The sequence below is a fragment of the Salvelinus namaycush genome, chromosome 22, assembly GCF_016432855.1.
Source record: "Salvelinus namaycush isolate Seneca chromosome 22, SaNama_1.0, whole genome shotgun sequence".
Taxonomy (NCBI): domain Eukaryota; kingdom Metazoa; phylum Chordata; class Actinopteri; order Salmoniformes; family Salmonidae; genus Salvelinus; species Salvelinus namaycush.
Window position 1 is genome coordinate 7,318,065 of NC_052328.1, and position 27,376 is coordinate 7,345,440.

Consider the following 27,376-nt stretch of genomic DNA (forward strand, 5'->3'; position numbering starts at 1 on the left):
CCTGCAACACACCCACAACACTACATTACCCATCAACCCTCGCAACACACATTTCAGAACCCATAATCCCCCCCCCCCCCAAAATCACATCCATGCTCTTTTCAGACTTAAGCTTAATATATACCTTATGTACTGTAAGTAAACAGTGCAAGTACACAATTAGTTACTTACAATGGCTGTTCTGCGTACTTGTTAGGAGAATAAAGTTCTCATGTTCTTTAACCAATTAAATTAAATTACTCAGTCTGCTATATCAGGATTTGTAGGATACTGATAGAAATAAAAACAGACAGAGGCCCAGTCTACAATAGTCAAATATTTATTTACGGGAACGTTCTGCCTATCATTTCCGGTACATTGGTTTATATACCTCACATTTCGTCATAAACGTTCCTCCTCCTCTCAGATACAATGGCAACATAGTTCACAAGTCTTCTCCTCATACATTGTCCTCCACCTGTTATACAATCTACTACAAGCCCAAGGTCTCTCCCCTCCCTGGGTGGGGAGACTTCCATCCCTGTTATCAGTTTCACAGTGGTCACAAGTTGTCTGCCACAGTTCCTTGCCTACCAACAGTCCCTCTTTCTTATGGACAAACATGATTCATCAGACCGGATATAATTCTGTTAGTTATAATTCTACGTTAAATGTATACATCATTTAGTCATTATTCATAAAATTCCCATAACAGTACTTGAGGACCAAAAATATGTGCAGCCCACAATTTGAGTCTCTATGCAATCACGCAGGATCGCCATTTTGCATAGTTAATTGAGTTGCATACTTGCATAATGTCGTTGTCTTGTGAAAAACTTGTAACAAAATTTTTGCCAATTTTAGCAGTAACTCCCCTCAATGTACTCTGAACATTTCACGACTCTAGGACCAAGAATACTTATTCAAAATACTTGCTGAAGTTTCATAGTTGTATGTTCGTTAATGCGAAAATAGTTTCTGTTTTGAAGATAAGGTATAAATTAGGCTTTAGCATGAACGCAAGACATTACATGCTTCATGTCAACGGACACGTGGTTGCGCACCTGCACACAGATCTATGTTTGATACTCATGGCTTTCTTTAGAAATCTGAAGCATGAATAAGATATAGGCCATTAACACATTCCTGTCTCTGTATCTGTTTGTTCTTGCTCTCTTTCACTAATATCTGCTTTCTGACAGCCATCACATTTGGCACATTTGGCCCTGTGGACTTTGGTTAGGTATGGGACCTGTAAGGCTTACCGTATAGGGGAATGCATCTTTACGGGGTTAGGGTAGCAAAGTAACATTTGTCAGGATTGCATTGTCGACTGCCAGCAAGTATAAAAAAGGATGGGACCTGTGGACTTTGGGTTGATTCCAGAGTCCCAATGTGGAAAGTTGTCATTAGGCCACTGAACGACTTCCCCTCCCGAATGTTAGTGCTTCTATCTACAACACAGATCGTGGAGAACCATACAGAGGGGAGGACTGTGCATGTGTGTTGGTGCGTGTGTGTGTGTTTGTGTGTGTAGGGTTGTTGCAAAAAAAAAACTACTAAATAGTGATTTGAGGTTGGTGGGTTGATATATGAGAGGAGAGTGTGTAAGTGAGTTGTAATGATTTAGGAGGCAAGAGAAGAGAGGGGTCATTGAGAGTGTGGTTTAGGACCGAGGGAGGGGAGGGAAGGGAAGGGGGAGGCTAGGGGAAGGGGGGTTGAGGTCATTTGAGGGTGGATGAGAAAGGAGGGAGCAGACAAAGACAGGAAATGGAAAAGGGAGAAGGGGGAGGTGAGGAGGGGAGGGGAGGAGTGAGGGGAGGAGGGGAGGGGAGGAGTGAGTACATCCCCCCAGACTCCCTTCTAGGACCTCCCTCTCTCTCTAACAGAATGGAGAACAGTATGAAATTGTTTAACTCTGCATAGCACCACAGAGAAAACCAGAGATTAATACTGAGAATCACAGAAAAATATGTATTCCGTCTCCCTTTCCCCCCTTTTCTTTTGCCTCTATACCTCTATCTCTCGCTCTCTCCCTCTTTCTCTCTGGGCAGGCAGGGGGCACAGCGTGATCAGCACCCTGGTGACAGAGCCATCGTACCACCCATCAATCAGCCCTCCGCCATGAGTGTGTGTATATGTGTTTGTGTAGCTTCTTCCAGGAGGTTTCCAGTCACCATGTGCTTGCGTGACAGCAGCAATGATGACTTCATCATATGAGACAGGGCTGAGGGGTGTGTGTGTGTGTGTGTGTGTGTGTGTGTGTGTGTGTGTGTGTGTGCGTGCGTGTGTAGGGGGGGGGGCTTACATCTCATGGGCCCTCAAATGCTCTTAAACATTTAAAATATACACTGAGTGTACAAAACATTAAAACACCTGCTCTTTCCATGACATAGACGCACCAGGTGAATCCAGGTGAAAGCTATGATCCCTTAGTGATGTCACAAATCCACTTCAATCAGTGTAGATGAAGGGGATGAGACAGGTTAAAGAAGGATTTTTAAACCTTGAGACAATTGAGACATAGATTGTGTATGTGCCATTCAGAGGGTGAATGGGCAAGACAAAGAATTTAAGTGCCTTTAAACGGGGTATGTTAGTAGGTGCCAGGTGCACCGGTTTGTGTCAAGAACTGCAAAGCTGCTGGGTTTTCACGCTCAACAGTTTCCCGTGTGTATCAAGAATGGTCCACTACCCAAAGGACATCCAGCCAACTTGACACAACTGTGGGAAGCATTGAAGTCAACATGGGCCAGCATCACTGTGGAACACTTTCGACACCTTGTAGAGTCCATGCCCTGACAAATTGAGTCTGTTCTGAGGGCAAAAGGGGGAGGGGTTTGGTATACTCAGTGCGGTTAGACATAGAGTATTGTTAATGATACATAACAAAACCATCAACCATCATGTTTTTTAAAATAACCTTATGATTATGCATTATCAGACAAGTGTGAAAGATAGAAATACGATGACCTTTTTAGGGTAAACACATAAAAACAGGCCTCATCGTCTCGCCCTTGGGTTGTTCACAGTTGATTTCCTCTTACTCACATGCCCCAAGTGTTGTTGGTAGAGCATGTACTAATGGGGTGACTCAGTAACAGTAATAGAACAACACAGAGACTCATGGGCACAATTATGGGCACAGAAATGGAGAAGCAGCACAATTATGCCCATATGGAGTGGGGGGTGAGGGTGTGGTTGTGGGCACGAGCCAACCTGACAGCCAGGTATTGACTGCCCTTTTCTGCCGTTCTAGTTCTTGCTGAACAGTATACAAGGAGTTGGTTTAAGGGAGTGAACATTATTTATAACAAGGGTCACATTGAGAAAATCAGACCCCTGAAATGCAAAAAGATGGCCCTCCCTTCAGCGAAACATATTTGACCTAAACTCTCCCTGAGAGCTTGAAGAAAAAACAAGTGACCCTCCCCTAAACCCAAAATAATAATTAAAACAAAGTGGATAGAAGAGAACATGTCTACTGTTTACCCTCACTTCTTGGACAGACCAGAGCCTTAGATACGCAGTTTTAGAATAAGTTCTTTGTTCAGTAAGCATTACGTGTCAACGTGGGCTGCGGGCCAGAAGGTTGTGGGTTTGCAGACCATGTGGACAAGAGTAGGGGTGGAAAGATCTCCTTTATAGTAAAAGCATTGTACGAATCTATCATTGTATTTGCAGTATAAGAAAAAAGTGCCTTTTAAAAAATGTTCATGCAATTCTAAGTCATTTTTACATATCACCAGAAACTTTTTTAAAACCACACAAATTACTGAAATTACAGGCTAAGAATGGACAGAGAGATAGGCCTATGTGTTTATCTTGTCATATTTCTCCAATGCCAAATCAGTGTGTCTTGTTTGCAACGAAACTGTCCCTGTTTGCAAATAATTGAATCTGCATGGTACTTTAAAAATGTTTCCCCTTAAACCACTCGAGTGTTGCTTAGGGTCATTGTCCTGCTGGAAGGTGAACCTCCGTCCCAGTCTCAAATCTCTGTAAGACTGAAACAGGTTTCCCTCAAGAATTTCCCTGTATTTAGCGCCATCCATCATTTCTTCAATTCTGACCAGTTTCCCAGGCCCTGCCAATGAAAAACATCCCAGCGTGATGCTGCCACCACCATGCTTCACTGTGGGGATGGTGTTCTCGGGGTGATGAGAGGTGTTTGGTTTGCGCCAGACATAGCGTTTTCCTTCATGGCCAAAAAGCTCAATTTTAGTCAAACCTGACAAGAGTAACTTCTTCCATATGTTTGGGGAGTCTCCCAGAATTCCTTTTGCGAACACCAAATGTGTTTGCTTATTTTTTTCTTTCAGCAATGACTTTTTCTGGCCACTCTTCAGTAAATCCCAGCTCTGTGGAGTGTACGGCTTAAAATGGTCCTGTGGACAGATACTCCAATCTCCGCTGGAGTATCTGTCCATATTTTTTACAACCCAACCCTGATCTGTACTTCTCCACAACTTTGTCCCTGACCTGTTTGGAGAGCTCCTTGGTCTTCATGGTGGTGCTTGGTGGTGCACCTTGCTTAGTGGTGTTGTATACTCTGGGGCTTTTCAGAACGGGTGTATATATACTGAGATCATGTGACAGATCATGTGACACTTAGATTGCACACAGATTGACTTTATTTAACTAATTATGTGACTTCTGAAGGTAATTGGTTGCCCCAGATCTTATTTAGGGGCTTCATAGCAAAGGGGGTGAATACATATGCACTTACATATGCATATGCACCACTTTTCCGTTATTTTTTATTTTTTTAAACAAGTCATTTTTTCATTTCACTTCACCAATTTGGACCCATTGTGTAAGTGCACAATGTCCATTACATGAAATATTGAATTGAATATTGAATGAAATATTTTTCAATTACAGGTTGTGATTGGAAAAACGCCAAGGGGGAAAACGCCAAGGGGGATGAATACTTTTGCAAGGCACTGTAGGTAGGGGTAAAGAGACCATGAATAGATAACAAACAGCGAGTAGCAGCAGTGTAAAAACAAAGGGGGGGGTCAACCTAAATAGTCCGGGTGGTCATTTGAGTAATTGTTCAGCAGCCTTACGGCTTGGGGGTAGAAGCTGTTAAGGAGCCTTTTGGACATAGACTTTGCGCTCCGGTACTGCTTGCCGTGCGGTAGCAGAGAGAATAGTCTATGACTTGGGTGACTGGCGTCTTTAACCATTTCTTAGGCCTTCCTCTGACACCGCCTAGTAAATAGGTCCTGGATGGCAGGAAGCTTGGCCCCAGTGATGTGCTGGGCCATAGACACTACCCGCTGATGCCGAGCAGTTGCCATACCAGGCAGGGGTGCAACCTGTCAGGATGCTCTCGATGGTAGAGTTGTAGAACTTTTTCAGGAGGAAAAGGTGTTGTCATGCCATCTTCACAACTGTCTTGGTGTGTTTGGACCATGATAGTTTGTTGGTGATGTGGACAGCAAGGAACTTGAACTCTCAACCCGATACACTACAGCCCCATTGATGTTAATGGGGGCCTGTTCAGACCTCCTTTTCCTGTAGTCCACGATCAACTCCTTTGTCTTGTTCATATTGAGGGAGAAGTTGTTTTCCTGGCACCACACTGCCAGGTCTCAGACCTCCTCCCTATAGGCTGTCTCATCATTGTCGGTGATCAGGCCTACCACTGTTGTGTCTTCAGCAAACTTAATGATGGTGTTGGAGTTGTGGTTGGCCATGCAGTCGTCGGTGAACAGGGAGTACAGGAGGGGACTAAGCACGCACCCCTAAGGGGCCCCTATGTTGAGTATCAGCATGGCAGATGTGTTGTTCCCTACCCTTACCACCTGGGGGCAGCCAGTCAGGAAGTCCAGGATCCAGTTGCAGAGAGAGATGTTCAGTCCCAGGCTCCTTAGCTTAGTGATGAGCTTTGTGGGCACTATGGTGTTGAACACTGAGCTGTAGTCAAAGAACAGCATTCTCACATAGGTGTTTCTTTAGTCCAGGTGGGAAAGGTCTGTTGCGAATTGGAGTGGGTCTAGGGTTTCTGGGATGATGGTGTTGATGTGAGCCATGACCAGCCTTTAAAAGCACTTCATGGCTTTGGGGCGGTAATCATTTAGGCACGTTACCTTCACTTTCTTGGGCACAGGGACTATGGTGGTCTGTATGAAACATGTAGGTATTATAGACTCGGTCAGGGAGAGGTTCTAATTGTCAGTGAAGACACTCGCCAGTTGGTCCGCGCATGCTTTGAGTACACTTCCTGGTAATCCGTCTGGCCCCGCGGCTTTGTGAATGTTGACCTGTTTAAAGGTCTTGCTCACAACGGCTAAAGAGAGCGTGATCAAACAGCTGGTGCTCTCATGCATGCTTCAGTGTTGCTTGCCTCAAAGCGAGCAGAAAAGGCATTTAGCTCGTCTGGTAGACTCGCGTCACTGGGCAGCTTGCGGCTGGGTTTCCCTTTGTAGTCTGTAATAGTTTGCAAGCCCTGCCAAATCCGACGAGCGTCAGAGCCGTTGTAGTAGAATTCAATCTTAGTCCTGTATTGACGCTTTGCCTGTTTGATGGTTCGTCTGAGGGCATAGCAGGATTTCTTATAAACATCCGGATTAGTGTCCCGCTCCTTGAAAGCGGCAGCTATAGCCTTTAGCTTGGTGCGGATGTTGCCTGTAATCCATGGCTTCTGGTTGGGATACGTACGTACGTACGGTCGCTGTGGGGACGACGCCCGTCGATGCAGTTATTGACGAACTGAGGTGGTATACTCCTCAATGCCATTGGATAAATCCTGAAGCATATTCCAGTCTGTGCTAGCAAAACAGTCCTGTAGCGTAGCATCTGACCACTTCCGTATTGAGTCTTCTTGGGTATGACGCTACAAGCTTAGCACACCTGTATTTGGGGAGTTTCTCTCATTTTTCTCTGCAGATCCTCTCAAGCTCTGTCAAGTTGGAGGGGGAGTGTCGCCGCAAAGCTATTTTCAGGTCTCTCCAGAGATGTTCGATCGATTGGGTTCAAGTCCGGGCTCTGGCTGGGCCAGTCAAGGACACTCAGAGACTTGACCCGAAGCCACTCCTACGTTGTCTTGGCTGTGTGCTTAGGGTCATTGTCCTGTTGGAAGGTGAAGCTTCACCCCAGTCTAAGGTCCTGAGCACACTGGAGCAGGTTTTCATCAAGTTTCTTTCGGTACTTTGCTCCGTTCATCTTTCCATAGATCCTGACTAGTCTCCCTGCCGCTGAAAAATATCCCCACAGCATGATGCTGCCACTATCATGCCTCACCGTAGGGATGGTATTGGCCAGGTGATGAGCGGTGCCAGGTTTCCTCCAGACGTGACGCTTGGCATACAGGCCAAAGAGTTCAATCTTGGTTTCAACAGACCAGAGAATCTTATGTCTCATGGTCTGGGAGTCCTTTAGGTACCTTTTGGCAAACTCCAAGCGGGCTGTCATGTGCCTTTTACTGAGGAGGGCATCAGTCTGGCCACTCTACCATAAATGCCTGATTGATGGAGTGCTGTAGAGATGGTTGTCCTTCTGGAAGGTTCTCCCATCTCCACAGAACAACTTTGGAGCTCTGTCATAGTGACCATCGGGTTCTTAGTCACCTCCCTGAACAAGGCCCTTCTCCTCCAATTGCTCAGTTTGGCCGGGTGGCCAGCTCTAGGAAAAGTCTTGGTGTTTCCAAACTTCTTCAATTTAAGAATGATGGAGGCCACTGTGTTCTTTGGGACTTTCAATGCTGCAGACATTTTTGGGTACTTTTCCCCAGATCTGTGCCTCCACACAATCCTGTCTTGGAGCTCTACGGACAATTCCTTTGACCTCATGGCTTGGTTTATGCTCTGACAGGCACTCTCAACTGTGGGACCTTATATAGACAGGTGTGTGCTTTTCCAAATCATGTACAATCAATTGAATTTACAACAGGTGGACTCAAGGATGATCAATGGAAACAGGATGCACCTGAGCTCAATTTCAAGTCTCATAGCAAAGGGTCTGAATACTTATGTAAATAAGGTATTTCTGGTTTTTATTTTGAATAAATGTGTGAACATATAAAAACATTTTTTTTTGTGTTGTCATTATGGGGTATTGTGTCTGCTGCATCTGCTACTGCTTCATGTTTCAGCACCACATTGTAAGTTACTTGAATCCGGCTAATTGAGAGTTGAATGACTCTGATAAATACATAATGGGCAAGAAACATATTGTTTTTAATCAAATCAAATATAGTAATAGCAAGCTATCAAAGTTGACCTCCGGTCCTCCTTCTAATCTCCACGCTCTCAATTTCAAACTGAACAGAATTTAGGCTATAGGCTAGTCCACGTGCAAGATTTTTGGACTAGGCTTAATCAACAACAACAAAATGTCAGAAGAAACCTTTGACTCTCTTCCTCCTACGCAGCACAGCCATTGGTTAAGCAGCACACAAAAACGTTTTGGATCAGCAAGAGCCGAGCAGGCCGGGACTCAGGTATGGAATATCCGCTGCAGTTTTATTTAATTACACCATCCCAGCAGCCATCTAAAAAATATAGCCTTTGTTCTGTGCTTCTCCCAGCATGCACTTTGTAGCCTATAGCCTATAGGTTATGGATAATGACTGAGAATGCATTAAATAGCCTATAAGCGCACTTGATATTGCGAGCGAAGTGGAGAATCAAAAATGGGGGACAGCATCGGGCACACATCGATATCTAGCCTAATAAGGTATTCATTCTTAAACACTGAGAAATATTGAAATATTGACCCTCCGCCGGACTAGATTTAACAAATACTAAACCCTCCCTTTGACTGAAATCGAAAAAGCATGACCCTCCCTCCTCCAGGTAACCATTCTGTACATTTCGATCCATCCCTAAGCAGACTAATTATATACTGACTAATAACAGACAGAGAAATTGAGAAATAAAATACACTCACCAAACCAACTTCTAAATCCAATGTCACAGTAAACAAAGACACATAATATAATCTCTCTCCTTGCTACAGCTTAACAAATAGTGTCTTTAAGAGTGGTGTTGCGGTGGTGAATCGATCTAACCGCGAGTCAAGAAAATCTCAAGCCCTCCCCAGACTTCTGAGTGACAGCAACAAGACAGTTTATCACCTGGAGGTGTCTGTTGGTTCGGGGACAGCGGTATAATTATCCGCTGGGCTGGGGGGCAGTTTGTCCCAGCTTCCAGCCCAGAGTAGATCTTTCTCTGCCCCCTGAGGTGCTCTCAAATTTGGGGTGGCTATGGAGGATGCTGGGGTGAAGGCTTTAGACATGGCATACGTAGTGACTGTGTTCATACACACACTCATACGCACACTCACGTGCACACAAGCAAACTTCGACGCACACACACTCTGTCTTTCTCCCACGTTTTTTCCCCCAAGTCTCATTAAACCATGTTCCTAGGCTCGACATCTCTCCTCCTCTATTCTTTCCTTTCCCTTTCTCTAACTCTTTCTCTCTCTGATTACTGTCTAAGGTTGTTAGCGGTGACTGATTGATCACAGCAACAAACGACTTTGGCCCTAATTCGTTTCAAGGACACTGATCTGCTAAACCAATCTACCAATCCAGCAGCAGTGGCAGAGCGCTACAAAGTGTGCAGGATAGTCGGCTGGAACTAATGCCTTAACTTCCTGTAGCACTCTAGGACCGTGCAGGTTTGAAGAATACACTGGAATATTGCAGTAGGTAAAGGAGTAACTTACCTTCCTACTTCCTCTATAACAGGAGCAGGACAGAGCAGGAACGTTTCCTCTACACCAGCAGGCCTCTCATCTAAAGAAACATGATATTCTGTTAATTGAAGAGGTTTAACATCATATTAAAGCTAGAATCCTTAGTTGCTACATTCATTTTTGGACTTCTAAATGAATGATACATACCCATTGCTTCACTATTTGAGATTGTTTTTACCCCAATTTCGTGATATCCAATTGGTAGTTACAGTCTTGTCCCATCGCTGCAACTCCTGTACGGTTCTCGGGAAAGGCGAAGGTCAAGAGCCATGCGAAACACGACCCTGCCAAGCCGCACTGCTTCTTGACGCACTGCTCGCTTAACCCGGAACCCAGCCACACCAATGTGTCGGAGAAAACACCGTACAACTGGCGACCGAAGTCAGCGTGTATGCGCCCGGACCACCACAAGGAGTCGCTAGAGCGCAATGGGACAAGGACATCCCAGCTGGCCAAACCCTTCCCTAACCCGGACGACGCTGGGCCAATTGTGTGCCGTCTCATGGGTCTCCCGGTCGTGGCCGGCTGCGACACAGCGCGGGATCAGACCCGGGTTTGCAGTGACGCCTTAGACCACTGCGCCAGTCAGTAGGCCCATACCCATTGATTCTTAAAGAATATAAATCATAAATGCCTCATGAGCTTAGTTCAACTTTCGTAACCCATCAGAACCCAAAATATAAGCCTGTTTTACTCCAATGTTTGCATAAACAAACACTGTATAGCCTCAAAACATGGTTTAAACTATAATTGGATGGTCAGTCCATGGCTTTGTCTATGAATTTGAGAGTGGTTACATTTCTCCAGGGCCATCCCTCAGCTATTTTTTACCAAAACAGAGGAGCAGTGACCACTTGTTTCAACTGTGTACTGTAGCTTTAATGTTGCAAATAAATACAGAAAACATGTCTGTGTGAGTATTTGTGTGTGTGAGAGAGAGATTCATTAGACATGTTCTTAGTATATAATTATAGACAAAATGGATGTCCCCATTTCTTACATAAACATCTATGTTTGTGTGTCTCACCCAGAGTGTGTGTGTCGTTGAGTTTGAAGCTACAGAGGACCTGGTCGGTGTTTCTGGCGTGGAGAAAACCGTTCCCTCGAACTACCACCTGAAACGACTCTGAGAGAAAGAAACAGAAACGGTAAGAACCATTTATCTCCAACCATTCAACGTTATTTGAATGTATTATAATTTTCGAGCAAAGTAGTCGAGTGAAAATGTGTTTGAAAAATATGACCATGAGGATCGCAGTAGCACTTCTCTGCCACTTCTCTGCCTTTGTCTCATGTGGCCCTGTTTTACATTAGAAAGTGTTCACAGCCTGAGGCCTGTGTGTGTGTGTGTGTGTGTGTGTGTGTGTGTGTCTCTCTCTCTTTGCCTGCTCTCTTATGTGCTCCATGCTTAACCTTTCAGGAAGACTCAACTCAAGCAGGAGAAAAACAACCAGCATATGCTCCACTGGTGCTAACGTTGTGTGTGTGTGTGTTGATGTGCGTGGTGCGTGTGTGTACAGGCATATGCTCCACTGGTGCTAATGCTAAAAGTGCTGCTGTTCACAAATCTCTGCCTGCACAGCCGGGAGGGTTTTGAGTGACTGTATGTGTGTGTGGACAGGAATATGTGTGTGTGTGACTCTGACCTTTCGGTCCCCCCAGGCACCACTAAAGCGCATTGATGGAAGCTAACCAGCATATGCTGGAATGTGAGTGTGTGTGTCAGTGTGTGTATGTGTGTACAGCATTTGTTGTAGAGAGAGGGGGAAAACGCTCGCTTAGAAAGCGGTCTGCAGGGTTACCAGCAGAAACAGAGTAGATCTGACCTTACCTATGACATCAACGGTGTGTCTGTGTGTGTATTCCTTCACGCACGTTTGTGTGTGATCTTTGACGTGCACTGTGGAATATTCGAGCCTCATCCCTTCTAATAGAAATGAACATTCGCCACACCTTTAACATTTAAAGCGACAGAAAGTGTGCAATTCCCTGGATGAAAACATCACGGTGTGTGTTCCCCACAAGGGAAAAACAGTGTTTCAAAAAGGTCAAGGCAACTAAGGTAAGACATTGTCCCTCTCGCTGAAATGCCACCAATACATCATAATCAGTTATGTTGCTGTATTGAAGGGAATATCATGTTCAGCACTAATGAAAAATCGAAGTCCTTCATGTTCTTCGTGTTGTGATATTTAGTACCACATTTGAAGATGTTCTGCTCTTTCTCTCACTGTTGGTCACATTTGCGTTTGGCTGTGATGCCGAGAGCTGTATTCATTGGCTGTATCTAGTGTGTGTGTGTGTGTGTGTGTGTGTGTGTGTGTGTGTGTGTGCGCGTGCTGTTTAAGTTTCAAGTTTTAATGTCACATGGACAAGTACAGTGAAATGCCTTTCCTGCAAGCTCAAAACCCAACAATGCAGTTATAAAATATCAATGTAGTACTCAAAAGAACATAAGGTACTGAAATCGATAACTCAATATATCCCCAAGCAAACGTGAGAGCGTGAGCGGTCAGTTGTATACAACAACAAACCAATCTGTGGGTAAAGCGACGCTGCGACTCGAACCCAACAAGCCATAGCTTCCCTTCGAGGAAAAGACGAAGAACAACTTGGAGATACAAATTAGAGCAATGAACAGATAAAGTATATCTAGGAAATGTCAAGGCTCAGGAGAAGAACCAGATGCAGACAGCTTCGAAGGAACAAAAGTGTATTACAAAAACAGGGGGGCAGGCAAAAGGCAGGTCAAGGGCAGGCAGAGGTCAGTAGTCCAGAGCAGAGTCCGAAAGATACAGAACAGCAGGCAGGCTCAGGGTCAGGGCAGGCAGAGGTCAGTAATCCAGGGTGGTGTGACCAGATACAGAACGACAGGCAGGGTTAGGGCAGGCAGAATGGTCAAAAACCGTGAAAGCTAGAAAACAGGAACTAGAGACAGACAAGAGCACGGGGAAAAAACGCTGGTAGGCTTGACAAAACAAAACGAACTGACAACAGACAAACAGAGAACACAGGTATAAATACACTGGGGATAATGAGGAAGATGGGCGACACCGGGAGGGGGGTGGAGACAAGCACAAAGACAGGTGAAACAGATCAGGGTGTGACAGGAAAAAATTGCTAAAATGCTCACCAAAACAAATGAACTGTTACAATCTGTTGTTAAAAAAGTAGATTTGCTCAAAATGAAAGAAGAGTCTATCGTGTCAGATATGCATATAAGTGGGGCGGGGGCGCATGGATGAACAGGACAACAAAATTGCCCTTCTGGAAGCAAATGCGCAATCTTTAGAAGATGAACTGCACCAGCTAGAAAACAGAATGAGACCAAACAACATGAGAATATTGTCCCTCCCGGAAGACAAGGAAAAAGGAGACCTTTCCAGCTACGTAATCAAGCTGATTTCAGAGGAGCTTGGCGTAGATGTATCACCAGAGGATCTGAAGCGATAAATACCTTTGCGTGTCCATCTTTAAGCTGTGGAACTATTAAACCAAAGTCAACATTCTGAAGGCACAAGGGAAAAAGAGACCTGTCTGCTAAGCTGAGGAAAAAACGCACACAATTTATTCTGATCAGGCAGTCATTGGAGTTAAAAATCAAGTCTCAACTCTGATTCCTGGCAGTGCAGTGGGTATGGAAGGGAACACAGAGGATGGAGGGCACAAGTGCCGATGAAGCTCTGAACAGGCTACAGGAAACCTTTCCAGGTGAAAGAGAGCCCAATGCCCTAAAAAGAAGCGGAAAAAGGTGATAAGCACACTACGCTACATACAGTGATGCACAAGATATGTTATGTTGAGACTATATTATTTCCCCCTCCCCCAAACACAACCTTGAATCTATTGTCCCCAAGTACCTGTTCTTCTCTAGGAAGTAAAAATAGAATTAGCCAACGGCAATGAGATACATAGACACAGAAAAGACCGTAGAAAATAGGAAATATAGCATGTATGTCAATAATTGTCAGTAACTGTTCAATGAATGTGTGTGTAATGTGTGGGCGAGAGGGTGTGAGTGGATGTGTGTATGTATCTGTGCTTTATGAATGGTAGAGTGAAGGAGGGGGAATATGAACAAGTGTAGGGGGGTTGGAGAGAATGGGTGTGCGGAAGCTTAAGGTAAATATTGTATGTGAATGAAGGAGAATGGATAAGTAAGTAGTTGTATGGAGGGGTATAAATGGGTCTGAGAAGACGGGGGGTGGGGTACATAGACAGTTGTGTGCCTTTCCAAATCATGTCCAATCAATTGAATTTACCACAGGTAGACTCCAATCAAGTTGTAAAACATCTCAAGGATGATCAATGGAAACAGGATGCACCTGAGCTCTATTTCAAGTCTCATAGCAAAGGGTCTGAATACTTATACTTAAATAAAGTCATTTTATATTTTATTTTAATACATTTGCGAAAAATTCTAAACACCTGTTTTCGCTTTGTCCTTATGGGGTTTTGGGTTTAGATTTATGAGGGGAAAAAATTATTTAATAAATTTTAGAATAAGGCTGGAATGTAACAAAAAGTGGAAAAAGTCAAGGGGTCTGAATACTTTCCGAATGCACTGTCCTAAAGCAAAGAAATATTTGCACAAATAATACATTATCGGATGAAATTGCTTTAGAAAAGTCTACACTAGCAATTGAACTGCTTGGAGAAATAATTAGACATGACCCAAACGTAACAGGTATCAGGATTAATAAACATGAATATAAACTAAACTTATTTGCGGATGATCTCCTGATATACCTGACCAATATTGAAAACGCAATGTCCTCCTTGCTAAAAAATATTTTCAGAATACTTAAACATTTCAGGATATAAAATGTATGCGGAAAAGAAGCAAAATAATGGCAATAGGAAAAAGATGATTTACAGCAATCCTTTAAATGGACCACAAAAAATATCAAAGATTTAGGATGCTTATTAATAAGTGACAACGAACAACAAATATATAAAGATAACTTTATCCCATTATTCAATCATATGAAAGCAGGTCTAATTAAATGGATCAATCGTCCCATAAATTTAACAGATTGAATACACCGCTTCAGAAGGACATGGCTCACAAATGTTTTATACTTACTCTCGGTAATACCACCTACCCCATAGAAGACACTCTTTAAAAAGTATACTCGCTCGTAACAGACAATATATAGGCAATTAAAACTCTGAATAAAAAGGAAAGATTTACATCTTCTTCAGTCTTATGGTGGTTTTAACCATCCAGACTTGGATTGTGTCAATTTCGCCACCCAGGGCTATTACTTGCGATATATAGTTAAATGCTTTAAAGAGGAACAATGGGTAAATATTGAAGATTTGCTTGCTCATCCCCAGAATCTTTTTGCGTCTATTTTTGGAGGATAAACCTAAGAATATTAACAAGAAAGGAAGAAAATGTAAAGTATTCTACAAGAACAAATATCAATTCCTAGAAACACAACAATATGGAATATTCCTTGGATTGGTTTTTTGAATGGTGTTGAACACTGAGCTGTAGTCAATGAACAGCATTCTCACGTACAGCTGAAGTCAGAAGTTAACATACACTTAGGTTGGAGTCATTAAAACTTGTTTTTCAACCACTCCACAAATTTCTTGTTAACAAACTATAGTTTTGGCAAGTCCTTTAGGACATCTACTTTGTGCATGACACAACATAAAAAATTATGTGGATATATTGAAGCAACATCTCAAGACATCAGTCAGGAAGTTAAAGCTTGGCCGCAAATGGGTCTTCCAAATGGACAATGACCCCAAGCATACTTCCAAAGTTGTGGCACAATGGCTTAAGGACAACAAAGTCAGGGTATTGGAGTGGGCATCACAAAGCCCTAACCTCAATCCTATAGAAAATTTGTGGGCAGAGCTGAAAAAGCGAGTGAGAGAAAGGAGGCCTACAAACCTGACTCAGTTACACCAGCTCTGTCAGGAGGAATGGGCCAAAATTCACCCAACTTATTGTGGGAAGCTTGTGGAAGGCTACCCGAAACGTTTTACCCAAGTTAAACAATTTAAAGGCAATGCTACCAAATACTAATTGAGTGTATGTAAACTTCTGACCCACTGGGAATGTGATGAAAGAAAAAAAACCTGTAATAAATCATTCTCTCTACTATTATTCTGACATTTCACATTCTTAAAATAAAGTGGTGATCCTAACTTTTACTAGGATTAAATGTCAGGAATTGTGAAAAACTGAGTTAAAATGTATTTGGCTAAGATGTATGTAAACTTCAACTTCAACTGTAGGTATTCCTCTTACCTAGCTGTGAAAGAGGCGGTGTGGAGTGCGAATGAGATTGTGTCGTCTATGGATCTGTCGGGGCGGTATGCAAATTGGAGTGGGTCTAGAGGGTCTGGGATGATGCTTTTCATAGCTTTTCAAAGAGGTTGAAAATGACTGTGAATATGCCTGGTAGCTTTAAAAAATATATATATTATGACTCTGCGGAGGTCATAGCGGGACTTCTTGTACTTGTTGTCCTCAGCTGTACCCTTAGGGTTGTCTGTGATAGCCCTGTGTGCGGTAGCCCTGTCCTTTGGTTTAGCGCCATCCTTGGTGTTAATCCAGGGCTTTTGATTGGGGAAGCAGCAAACCTTCACTGTGGGGACAACGTCTCCGATTAATTTCTAATGATGGCAGAGGTGGCTAGCTCGTCGATGTTATCGGTGGAGTCTCTGAACATATTCCAATCAGCGCTAGCAAAGCAGTCCTGCAGCATAATCTCTGATTCTGATTACCATTTCTCAACATAGCGAGTCACAGGTACTTCCCATTTGACATTCTGCGAGTAAACAGGAAGCAGGAGTACGGAGTCATGATCTGATTTGCTGACTGGGGGGACGAGGGAGAGCCTTGTATTCTTGCTTGCTTGTGGGTAGAGTTATAGAGGTCTAGGACTTTTTCGGCCCTAGTGGCAAAGGAGACGTGTTGATGGAAGTTGGGCATCACGTAACTTAATGATGCGGAATTAAAATAGCCAGCAACAAGGAAAGCAGCCTCCGGGTGCAAGTTTTCCTGATTGTTTATAGCCTCATAGTTTGTTAAGTGCTATCTTGTTATTTTTCTTTTCCTGAGGTGGAATGTCACAGTAACAGCTGAAAAGGCATTTGACAATCAGGTATCTTGTCCGAAAGCCATGTTTCAGAAAAGCAGAGACTATTGCAGTTACGAGAGTCCCGTAATCGGCGATCGGAGGTCATCCATCTTATTATCAGGTGACTGTACATTGGCCAATGGAATGGAGGGAAGCAGTGGCTAGTTTTCCCTTCGTCTTAATCTAGCAAGTACTCCCCCTCTCTTGCCTCTATAACGCCAGCGTTTTCTCTTGGATAACCCAAAAATTGTGTCGGAATTACAGAAAGAGCCCAGAACAGATGAGTCGAAGGCGGAATTTAGGTAAATAACTGCCGATCTGCTGTTCAAAAGTTCTTGTCAGTTATAAGAAACGATAGCGGATACATTTAGTGAAAATAATGTACAAATAAACGGCAAAATAAAATAGCAAAGTCGGGTCAGAGCTCGCAAAACGGTGGCCATTCAGTATGCCATCTTACAAGAGCGTCAAGGGCTTGCGACTTGTCACTAGTGCTCTTGTCGCCTCGCGTGGGCAAAGCTGTGTGTGTTGATAGGCCAGGGCTGTGTGTGTGTGTGTTTGCATGTGCGTGTCTGTGTTTGTAGGGGGATTTGGCATGTCCGATTGTGGCCACTTCAATCACGTTAGTGCGACGGGACAGTAATGGGGACGAGGGGTTGGGGGTATAGGGAAATACGGAGAGAAGGGGGAGGCAAGGGGGAGGCGGGGTGAGAGGTCAGATGTTAATGAAAGCAGCAATCTCTGCTGTCAGGTTAGATAGCAGGACCACCTCTCACTGGCCTGTGTGTGTGTGTGTGTGTGTGTGTGTGTGTGTGTGTGTGTGTGTGTGTGTGTGTGTGTGTGTGTGTGTGTGTGTGTGTGTGTGTGTGTGTGTGTGTGTGTGTGTGTGTGTGTGATCAGTGCTGTCAGGTTAGATAGCGTGGCTGGCGTTCACTGTCCAATCTGATGGCCTGTTTGCAGGCAGTGTGGCCTGGTCACTTTATATCAGTGTGAGGGACGTGTGTGTGTACGCTGGTTAAAAGAGCGTCTGGTTGTGCTTGTGTGTGGACTGGAAGAACGTCTATGTGTGTTTGCGTGTTAGTATGTATGTGTGTTTGCTGCCATCATTGTGCGGTGGGCTCATGACAGGAGGAGAGATCCATATAGACGGTAAAATCTTATCTAAATCCTGAAGCGACTGTAGCACTAACTCACATTTCCTGTGCAATTTTGTTATCTCATTTCATAACCTTTTTTGGTGAGGCTTCATGGTGAAAAACAGCCCCAGTCCATCTCTACCCTCATCTTATCATTCATAACAGCATCCGGACTAGGGCATTTCCTGGAAAAATACTTTCATATTGCCTCAGTATTTTCCCATGTTAATCACCACCTTCGTTAAGAATGACTCTGTCACACCGTAATATGAAAACGTATTTTCAATTAATACCAGAGTATATCTTAATTGAAAATGCATTCAAACAGTTACATTTTTATATTGTATTTTTTTAAATAAATGGTAAATAAAACTAGGCAAGTCAGTTAAGAACAAATTCTTATTTACAACGACGGCTTACCCTGGCCAAACCCTAACCTGGACGACGCTGGGCCAATTGTGCGCCGCCCTATGGGACTCCCAATCACGGCCGGTTGTGATACAGCCTGGAATCGAACCAGGGTCTGTAGTGACGCCTCTGTCATTGAGATGCAGTGCCGTAGACAGCTGTGTCATCTCAGATTAATGGACAGTGCTTGAAACAGTCCTGGATTATTGCAAAGTGTACAAAGGTCCAGAGTTTCATCTACCGTAATCTATGTATTAAAGACATCACATTTACATTTGCTACTCTTGATTGACAACTTAACCTCTAAATCTACTTATTCTGTCTCTTAGTTCACTGACCATTACTGTTCTCATTATTCAAATAGTAAATTAGGCTGTTTGGGACATTTGGGGACATGTCTAGTGACAGGCTGACCAGGCAAGGACGTGCCGTTCCTGATCCTGATTAGCATATTATTATACAGACCAGCTGTATCTTCCCTCTCTCTCTTCCTCTCACACTCCCGCTCTCTCCCCCTCTCTCCCTCCCTGCCTCGCTCTTTCCCTCTTTTCCTCTTGCACTTGGCCGTCTCTGTCTTCTCTTTTTGTATCTCTACTTTCCCCCCCCCCCCCCCCCCCCCCCGCCCCCATTCTCTCATATTCCATAATGAACATTGATCATGTCTGGTGAACACTAATCCCTTCCGCTGGTTGCTGTAGAGACAGAACAGTAGGAGCACTCTGGTAAGTGAGTCCTAATAAGGTCATGTCAGCCCTCATCCATCCTGCTGGCTACAGACACCAGACCACTCTCTCACACACACACACACGCACGCACATTTTCTTTCAGAGTGGCTACTTAAGGTATCAGACGTGGCAAACTAGGCCAGAGAGGCAGCCAGGCTTAAAGAAGCAAAGCTAATTTCCTGACGCACTCACACACACACACACACACACACTTATTTCCTCTGACCGTCCTGGACACACACACACACACACACTTATTTCCCAGGACAATACGCTCTCTGTCACTTCCTTGGTCATCATGGTTGGTCGGCCATGCGCTCACCTCACACACCGCATTATGATAATGTACTCTGATGACCACTCAGCTGGACCAGTGGGCCAGAACACATTCACTGTCAGGTGTCTGTCTTTGACAAATACCATAACCGGAAATGGTGGATACCATGTGACTTTTTCCACGCGTTGTTGTGTTACAGTTTGAATTTAAAATGGATTCAATTGAGATGTTGTGTCACAATACCCCATACAGTCAGGGTGGAATAATGATTTCTAGAACTTTGCACAAATGAATACAAAATGAAAAGCTGAAATGTCTTGTGTCAAAAAGCATTCAACCTCTTTTTTATGGTACGACTAAAAATGTGCTTATTAAGTCACATAATAAATTGCATGGACTCACTCTGTGTGCAATAATAGTGTTTAACATGATTTTTGAATGACTACCACATCTCTGTACCCCACACATACAATTATCTGCAAGGTCCCTCAGTTGAGCAGTGAATTTCAAACACAGATTCAACCACAAAGGGAGGTTTTCCAATGCCTTGCAAAGAAGGGCACCTATTGGTAGATGGGTTAAAAAAAGCAGACAATGAATATCCCTTTGAGCATGGTGAAGTTATTCATTACACTTTGGGTGGTGTATCACCCGGTCACTACAAAGATACAGACGTCCTTCCTAACTCAGTTCCCGGAGAGGAAGTAAACCGCTCAGGGATTTCACCATAAGGACAATGGTGACTTGAAAACAGTTACAGAGTTTAATGGCTGTTATAGGAGAAAACTGAGGATGGATCGACAACATTGTAGTTACTCTACTAACCTAAATGACAGAGTGAAATGAAGGTAGCCTGTACAGAATCCTGTTTGCAATAAGGCACTCAATTAAAACTGCAAAAAAATGTGCCAAAGAAATTAACTTTATGTCCTGAATACAAAGCGTTATGTTTGGGGCAAATCCAACACATCACATCACTGAGTACCACTCTTCGTATTTTCAAGCATGGTGGTGGCTGCATCATGTTATGGGTATGCTTGTCATCGGCAAGGACTGGGAGTTTTTTTTAGGATAAAAAGAAACGTAATAGAGCTCAGCACAGGCAAAATCCTAGAGGAAAACCTGGTTCAGTCTGCTTTACAACAGACACTGGGAGACAAATTCACCTTTCAGCAGGACAATAACTTAAAACACAAGGCCAAATATATCCTGGAGTTCCTTACCAAGCTAACAGTGAATGTTCCTCCGTGGCCTAGTTTTGAATTAAATCGGCTTGAAAATCGATGGCAAGACTTGAAAATGACTGTCTAGCAATGATCAATAACCAACCTGACAGAGCTTGAAGAATTTTTAAAAGAATAATGTGCAAATATTGTACAATCTGGGTATGAAAAGCTCTTAGAAACTTACCCACGAAGACTCACAGCTGAAATAGCTGCCAAAGATGATTCTAACATGTATTGACTCACAGGTGTGAAATCTAAATGAGATATTTCAGAATACTTTTTTTTATAAATGTGTTTCCAAAAAAATTACCAATTGAATCAATTCTGAATAAAGGCTGCAACACGACAAAATGTGGAATAAGTCAAGGGGTATGAATACTTTCTGAAGTCACTGTACTTATTTGAATCCACGAGTAGGCTTAATCTGGTTCTTCAAAGTTCTTCCTAAGAGACTCAGAGCGGCAGCAGAACTAACATTTTCAGCCCAGTTTGACAGTAAAAGATCCATTGGGCACAGCCCACGAGGCATTTCAAATGCATCTATAATGCATTAGGAAGAGGGTATTCATAAGAAGTGTAACCCAACTCTGGTGCTACCAGCTCTTACCTCCCGCACACACACTGGACGGCTCAGCAGCTAGAATCTCAATGCAGGACTTCTTAATGATCTGAGAGATGAAAACACAGAAGACAGTGGGTCGTTATGGGCTAGACGTACTGTATAGGACTCGATCTACTGAGAAAATACATGGTAAAATGGTTCTTAGATATGGACCACTGAAGCATTCATGTCGGTATGGTGTTGAATTCCTTGAAGTACCAAAAACGATCCTTTGATTCTGGCATAGACACCATACGTACCGAGTTGATGATCCCCCTGAGAGCTTGGAAACCTCCCCAGACAGGGAATACATGCTCCAGGGTGTCTGCTATGGTAGCCAGCTACAGGACACACACACACACACACACACACATGCAAGAACACACACACACACACACACACACACACACACACACACACACACACACACACACACACACACACACACACACACACACACACACACACACACACACACACACACACACACACACACACACACACAGAGGAGATAAACTTGTTGCATTGCAGATGATCACAGAATGGAACTATTGAGTGTGTATTTATGAGTGTCAGTTACCTGCGTCTCATTAAACTCTTTGACTCCCACACAGTAAACTATGGCTCCAAGCGACCGTGCCCTCTGCGCCTGCACCGAGAAAACACACACCGTTTTGACAATCTGTTAACGTCAACTTTGATTTTATAGTAGGACGCTACTGACCTCTCGCTATGAAGTGTCAAACTGTGTGTGTATGTTGCTCCAAACGTCATATTTTGACGTGTTTGGGATGAAATATCCCATTTTTAAGTTAAAAGAAAACGCAACCCTCAGAAGTGGAGCTCATGGATTATGCACAGCCAGCACCCCCGTCCACAACGCCTTAGCAAAACCCAAGCCTGTTTGATGGTAATTGTACTTACCGGTGCCCTTGTATTTAGTGGATATAGCTTCTGCATGAGCTCCAGAAGTTTTAGGCATACTAGGCACAAAGAAACAAGCTAAGGCATTAATTCTGACTAGGTTAAGTTAGGGGTTACGGTTTGGGATACAGAAACAACTCAAGGGTTAACCTCAGGCATTCATTTCGATTGGTTAACAATTCAGGCATTAATTCGGATTGGTTATGTTAAGGATTACGGTTTGGGATAGGGTTAAAACAGAAAAACAACTATACGATTAATTTTAGCTATTATCTAAGACTCGCCTTGCTAACTCATTGTGGACGGATGGTGCAGTGGCCTAAGCAGTGAGCTCCCACTCCATATACTGTGTGTTCAAACCCAGTTCTGGGTACTTATTTTGATTATTATAAAAAATTTTGGCTCCTAGTGGACAGTTTTTAAGATGTCTCCCGACATCCTGGGGATCAGCTAAAAAATTTTTTTTTGAACTCGCAACTTGAATTGCGAGTGCTGTCTCTGGCGTGTGTACTCACCTCTCGTTGTGCAGTATCAAGCTGCCACTCATTCAGTTCTCCATCAGTCAGCGCAATGATCACACTGGCTGTCCCTTTAAAAGCAGATAACACCATATCTCCTCAATACCAGCCTGTGCATGCAAATACATACTAACAGAGCCATGTATAGAGATGTCTGTGTAATGCACACCCATACAAAGCACACGTGCTCAGCACAGCACACAGACACGTACCATGGTTCTCATAGTGTATCTGTTCATTGGCCTGCGAAATGGAACGGTAGAGTATCGATGTCAAGCATTAAAACAGTACCGGATACTATGAGTTAGTTAGTGAGAGGTGATATATCGGAGGGCGAGAGTATTACCTTCTCCAGGCCAAGGTTCATGAAGGTGTCTCCTCCTGGTGCCTCCCTCCTCAGAGCTGTCAGACCTCTGTCAATGGACTCTCTGTGAAGGGGAATGACAGCTGATCAAATACAGTGGGGGGGAAGACTAAGAATACTAAGGGACACACAGCGGTAAGATACAGTGAGAGAGAGATCCCCCCCCTGAAGGGATTTGAAAGGTAAAATATGGACAGTTGAAATTGTGAATATACGACAGTGTGTAACTCCAGTACCTGTCCTCTGTCAGTTTCATGATGGTGGTGCCTCGGGTGGAGAAGACGATGAAGGACATCCGTAACATGGGGCTGTAGACAGACGGGGTTAAACAGTACTGTCAGAGGCTTCTTTACATACGTGCAGAAGAGGACACAAGGAAAGGGAGCCATTTGAGACGACAGAGATGCAGCTAAATAGGCTAGATGAAACGAAAGAGGCAAGCCATACTAGAGCATGAAAGATCCTACCTGATGAACTTCTCAGCCAGCTGCTCGACGAAGGAGTAGATCTCGATCCAGTGGTGTTTCACACTGCCAGATCTGAAGGAACAAAACAAAACGAACACTATAACAATGTCCACTTGCCACATTCCTGTGCGCAACGCTTAAACCACTGCACCACCATGTACGGGTGTAAAGCATATGGTATAATTGAGAAAAAGAGTTAGCTTGTAAGTGTAGCGTATGTAAGCTACACAACTTGGGAGTGCAGAGCGCTAACGACCAGGACTCAACAGCAGCCAGTCGGATGAGCTCATTTCCCAGGGGGCTAACGCTAATAATGCTAATGAGGGCTAATTGCTGGTAATAATGCTGATGCTAAATGCTAATAATGCCAGGAGGCTGGGGGCTAGATGTTCCAGCAGGGAAAGTGGGGTGTCCTCCCCCTCTCCTCCCCCACAATGGCTGTCTGTGTGAGGGGGAACAGATGGTCCTAGTGAGCAGGGCAAACCTAATAACAGATTGGGGGTCCGGGGAGTGAAAAGGCTGCTGTATGAACAACGGAGGGACACTGGGCACACCTCTGCAGGGGGAAGGGGTATGTGTGTGGGGGGAAAGGATAAATGGGGGGGAAAGTTATAAATAGAGAGACTTTGAGTGTGTGTGTGTGTGTGTGTGTGTGTGTGTGTGTGTGTGTGTGCGTGTGTGTGTGTGCTTGTGCGTTAACACATTGCTGCCTCTTGGCATATTGGTATAAGCTTCATGTTGAAACTCCATCTCGTTATGTCTCTAGCAGTGTTCAGTGTGTCTGTATGTATTTAACCAACCACACTAATTATAACATCGAAGAGCAGTGGCGTTTTCATAAGTACGTCTACATCAGACATTACATAAAGATATACAATCTCAGTCAATGATGGGAGTCATTTTATGTAAATGATTCGTGTGTGAGTCTCCTTTACGGGCTCTGTGTGTGTGTGTGTGTGTGTGTGTGTGTGTGTGTGTGTGTGTGTGTGTGTGTGTGTGTGTGTGTGTGTGTGTGTGTGTGTGAACTCAAATATGCCGACTGTCTGGGACTCCTTTTAAGTCTGTTCCTCTGCTATGATGTGTATATAACAGGACAGTGACATTGTAACACACACATCACAGTACACTTAGGTGCTGGGCCCGAAACATAAAGGATCCTAAACAGGACCAAATAAAGGCCTTTCTACACATCACAGACAGTTAAAACACTTTAATACTTGAGGATTATTCTGAGGTCACTGCTTGGCATTTCAAAACCCCAGACAGCCAGCCAGACAGACAACGATGTGGAGACACTCTACCAGAGGCTTGGTGGTGTGTGTGTGTGTGTGTGTGTGTGTGTGTGTGTGTGTGTGTGTGTGTGTGTGTGTGTGTGTGTGTGTGTGTGTGTGTGTGTGTGTGTGTGTGTGTGTGTGTGTGTGTGTGTGTGTGTGTGTGTGTGTGTGTGTGTGTGTGCATGCGTACGTGCTGGCAGACGTGCATGTGTGTGAGTGAGGCATGGCCATGCGTGGCAGCCCAGCCACCTCAGGCGTGTTTTAAACTTTCAGGATTAAAGGGTAACGTGTGAAGGCTGGCTAACAGATGTTCGCAGTGGCACAACAATAGAAAAGGTAAAAAAGCACAACAGGGGAAAGATATAAAAACGTTGATCAACACTGAAACCAGTGTGAGGAACTGCAGCTAGCCTGATGTGATACTGAGGACGTGACTAACTGGGGTTTGAACTTGGGTCAATTGTATGTCACAAGACTGTCGGGGAGCTAACACAAGTCTTACACAGACAACTGTCTATTTTCACTCTTATTCTTTGTGATGAATACCAGTGTTGTACACCCTGGGGTGGCAGGTAACCTAGCAGTTAAGGGCGTTGGGCCAGTAAACGAAAGGTCACTGGTTTGAATCCCCGAGCCGACTAGGTGAAAAATCTGTCGATGTGCCATTGAGCAAGGCACTTAACCCTAATTGATCGTGTAAGTCGGACGTAAATGTAAAACGTACACCTGTTAAATGTTCTGGATGTCTATACACGACCTATAACAAGACTTCTCTCTGTTTCAGGGAGAGAAAATTGCTAATGTACAACACATTGCCAGTTTAGCCCAGCACCTTATGATGACTGCTGTTTTCAGAGTTCTCGGCATGTTTGGACACGCCTGTCTATTCTGTGTCCTCCTCTATAACCTCTCCTCGCCTCTCTGATCTGTATCAGACACGCCAGAAATGTTATGATGTTTTAAGATGGCCGAGCCTCTGCTCTGGGACTGCAGCGATCACACAGACAGAGTAGCCTACTGTTGTTATGATGACTATCGTCCATGGCATTCCAGGAGCGGTTGTTGGCCTACTCTGAAAGAGCAGCAGCCGATGTAGGTAGGGCCAGGAGTTTTTACCTGAAAATGACCTGACCAGGAGAAACTCTGGGCCCTACAGTCACAGGACATAACATTAGTCTGTAACACTTCATAATCATTTTCATTTATAAGCCACTAATAGATCATTTATAAAGCATATTTTATTGATAAGCTACACATTTGTAAACCATTATTACTAGTTTATTAGACATCAGTAAGCTGTGTAAGACACCACCTAATTCTACCTTGTTACAGCACAGTGCTTGCATACAAAAGCCCAACAGCAGCCAAGAAACAATAGCAGGATGAGAGAGAGGATACTGTACTGAAGACTTCAACATAGCCTCAAACAGTAGGTCTTTGTGCAGTCGGAATACAGCTGCTGTACACCTTAGGGGTGATATATTCTTTAAAAATACCATAACTCTTCAAGGTTTTCACTGTCTGTCTGTCAGTTAATCATTCACTCTGCTGTTCTGTGCCTATGAGAAGGTTCTACCCTCCCCAATCCTATCCTTAACCATTGGGGGAAAGCACCACACTGACCTCAGATCAGTGTCTAGGGGGATGGCTTCCTATGGTCTGCCTGGCAGCTGCAGCAGTGTCTACCCAATCCTATCCTTAACCATTGGGGGAAAGCACCACACTGACCTCAGATCAGTGTCTAGGGGGGTGGCTTCCTATGGTCTGCCTGGCAGCTGCAGCAGTGTCTACTGGCGTCACCAGCCTGTAACTGAATCCCTTCATCCTGCCGGCCCTGCCTATCCCCTGGGGGAGAATAACTGTTTGCCCCACAAGCTTTCAGTGGGCTGGAGGGGAGGACTATGCATTTATCATAATGAACGAGGTGTTTACATCAAAATAGGCGATACAAACGAATGGCCACATTAAGTTAATAACAGACACTCCTATTCAATAAATTGAATCTGAAACAATACAAAAGTAAAGACGTAAAATTTAGCATGCACTACTGTTTTTTTGTTTATTGTTGAAGAAATATTTTCCATCAAAATAATTTGAATGAAAATATATTAACAGAAAAGGTACTGGTGGCGTAGCTTGCTTGTCAGGGCGGTTTTGAAGATATGAGAGAAAGAATTGGGAGACCGGCGCGCTGCTACTCGCGGCGGTCGGTTTGACAAATAACTGGGCGGGTTGCATGTCGATGTGCAGTGAGGAGAAAGTAACAAGTCATAAATAAAAACGGACACTTACTTGTCGAGGACAAAGTATAGATCGAAGGCACCTTGACAGGACCTCTCCTCCCGCTGTTCTTCTTCCATCTCTCCTTTTACCGAGGGAAGTTTGACAGTAAAAATCGCTAATCCCAAAAACACCACGGCTATAGACACGCTAATGGAAGCTCTCGCCATCTTTCCCGGACAGTTGTGTAGACTAACACTCCAAAACATCACCGAGTCCGAAATGTCTCTCACATTATAGTCTTGATGATAATGATTCACTCCAGGCCAACTTAACGGTGCGCAAGTATCGATATGGTGGTCATAGATCGGTTGTCCACGGTGATGCGATAAACAGTCCAAGTCCCTTTTCACTCCGGCTTTCTCGCCTCAAGCAGCTCCTTC

At 44.0% G+C, this 27,376-nt stretch overlaps 1 protein-coding gene across 1 annotated transcript in view; it reads right to left on the bottom strand.

Moving 5' to 3' along the window:
• LOC120017504 (anthrax toxin receptor 1-like) overlaps window positions 1-27,376 on the bottom strand; it is a 55,538-nt gene extending 28,162 nt beyond the window's left edge. Inside the window, exons 1-12 of the mRNA XM_038960296.1 lie at window positions 27,006-27,376; window positions 23,440-23,511; window positions 23,209-23,280; window positions 22,955-23,036; window positions 22,821-22,851; window positions 22,606-22,679; window positions 21,747-21,815; window positions 21,427-21,507; window positions 21,173-21,233; window positions 10,718-10,816; window positions 9,661-9,730; window position 1 (exon numbers count right to left, since the gene is read on the bottom strand). The exon at window position 1 is cut by the window's left edge and continues 78 nt beyond it. Of these exons, the coding sequence (XP_038816224.1) occupies window position 1; window positions 9,661-9,730; window positions 10,718-10,816; window positions 21,173-21,233; window positions 21,427-21,507; window positions 21,747-21,815; window positions 22,606-22,679; window positions 22,821-22,851; window positions 22,955-23,036; window positions 23,209-23,280; window positions 23,440-23,511; window positions 27,006-27,202 (909 nt within the window). The 5' untranslated portion in view covers window positions 27,203-27,376. The remainder of the gene's footprint in view (window positions 2-9,660; window positions 9,731-10,717; window positions 10,817-21,172; window positions 21,234-21,426; window positions 21,508-21,746; window positions 21,816-22,605; window positions 22,680-22,820; window positions 22,852-22,954; window positions 23,037-23,208; window positions 23,281-23,439; window positions 23,512-27,005) is intronic.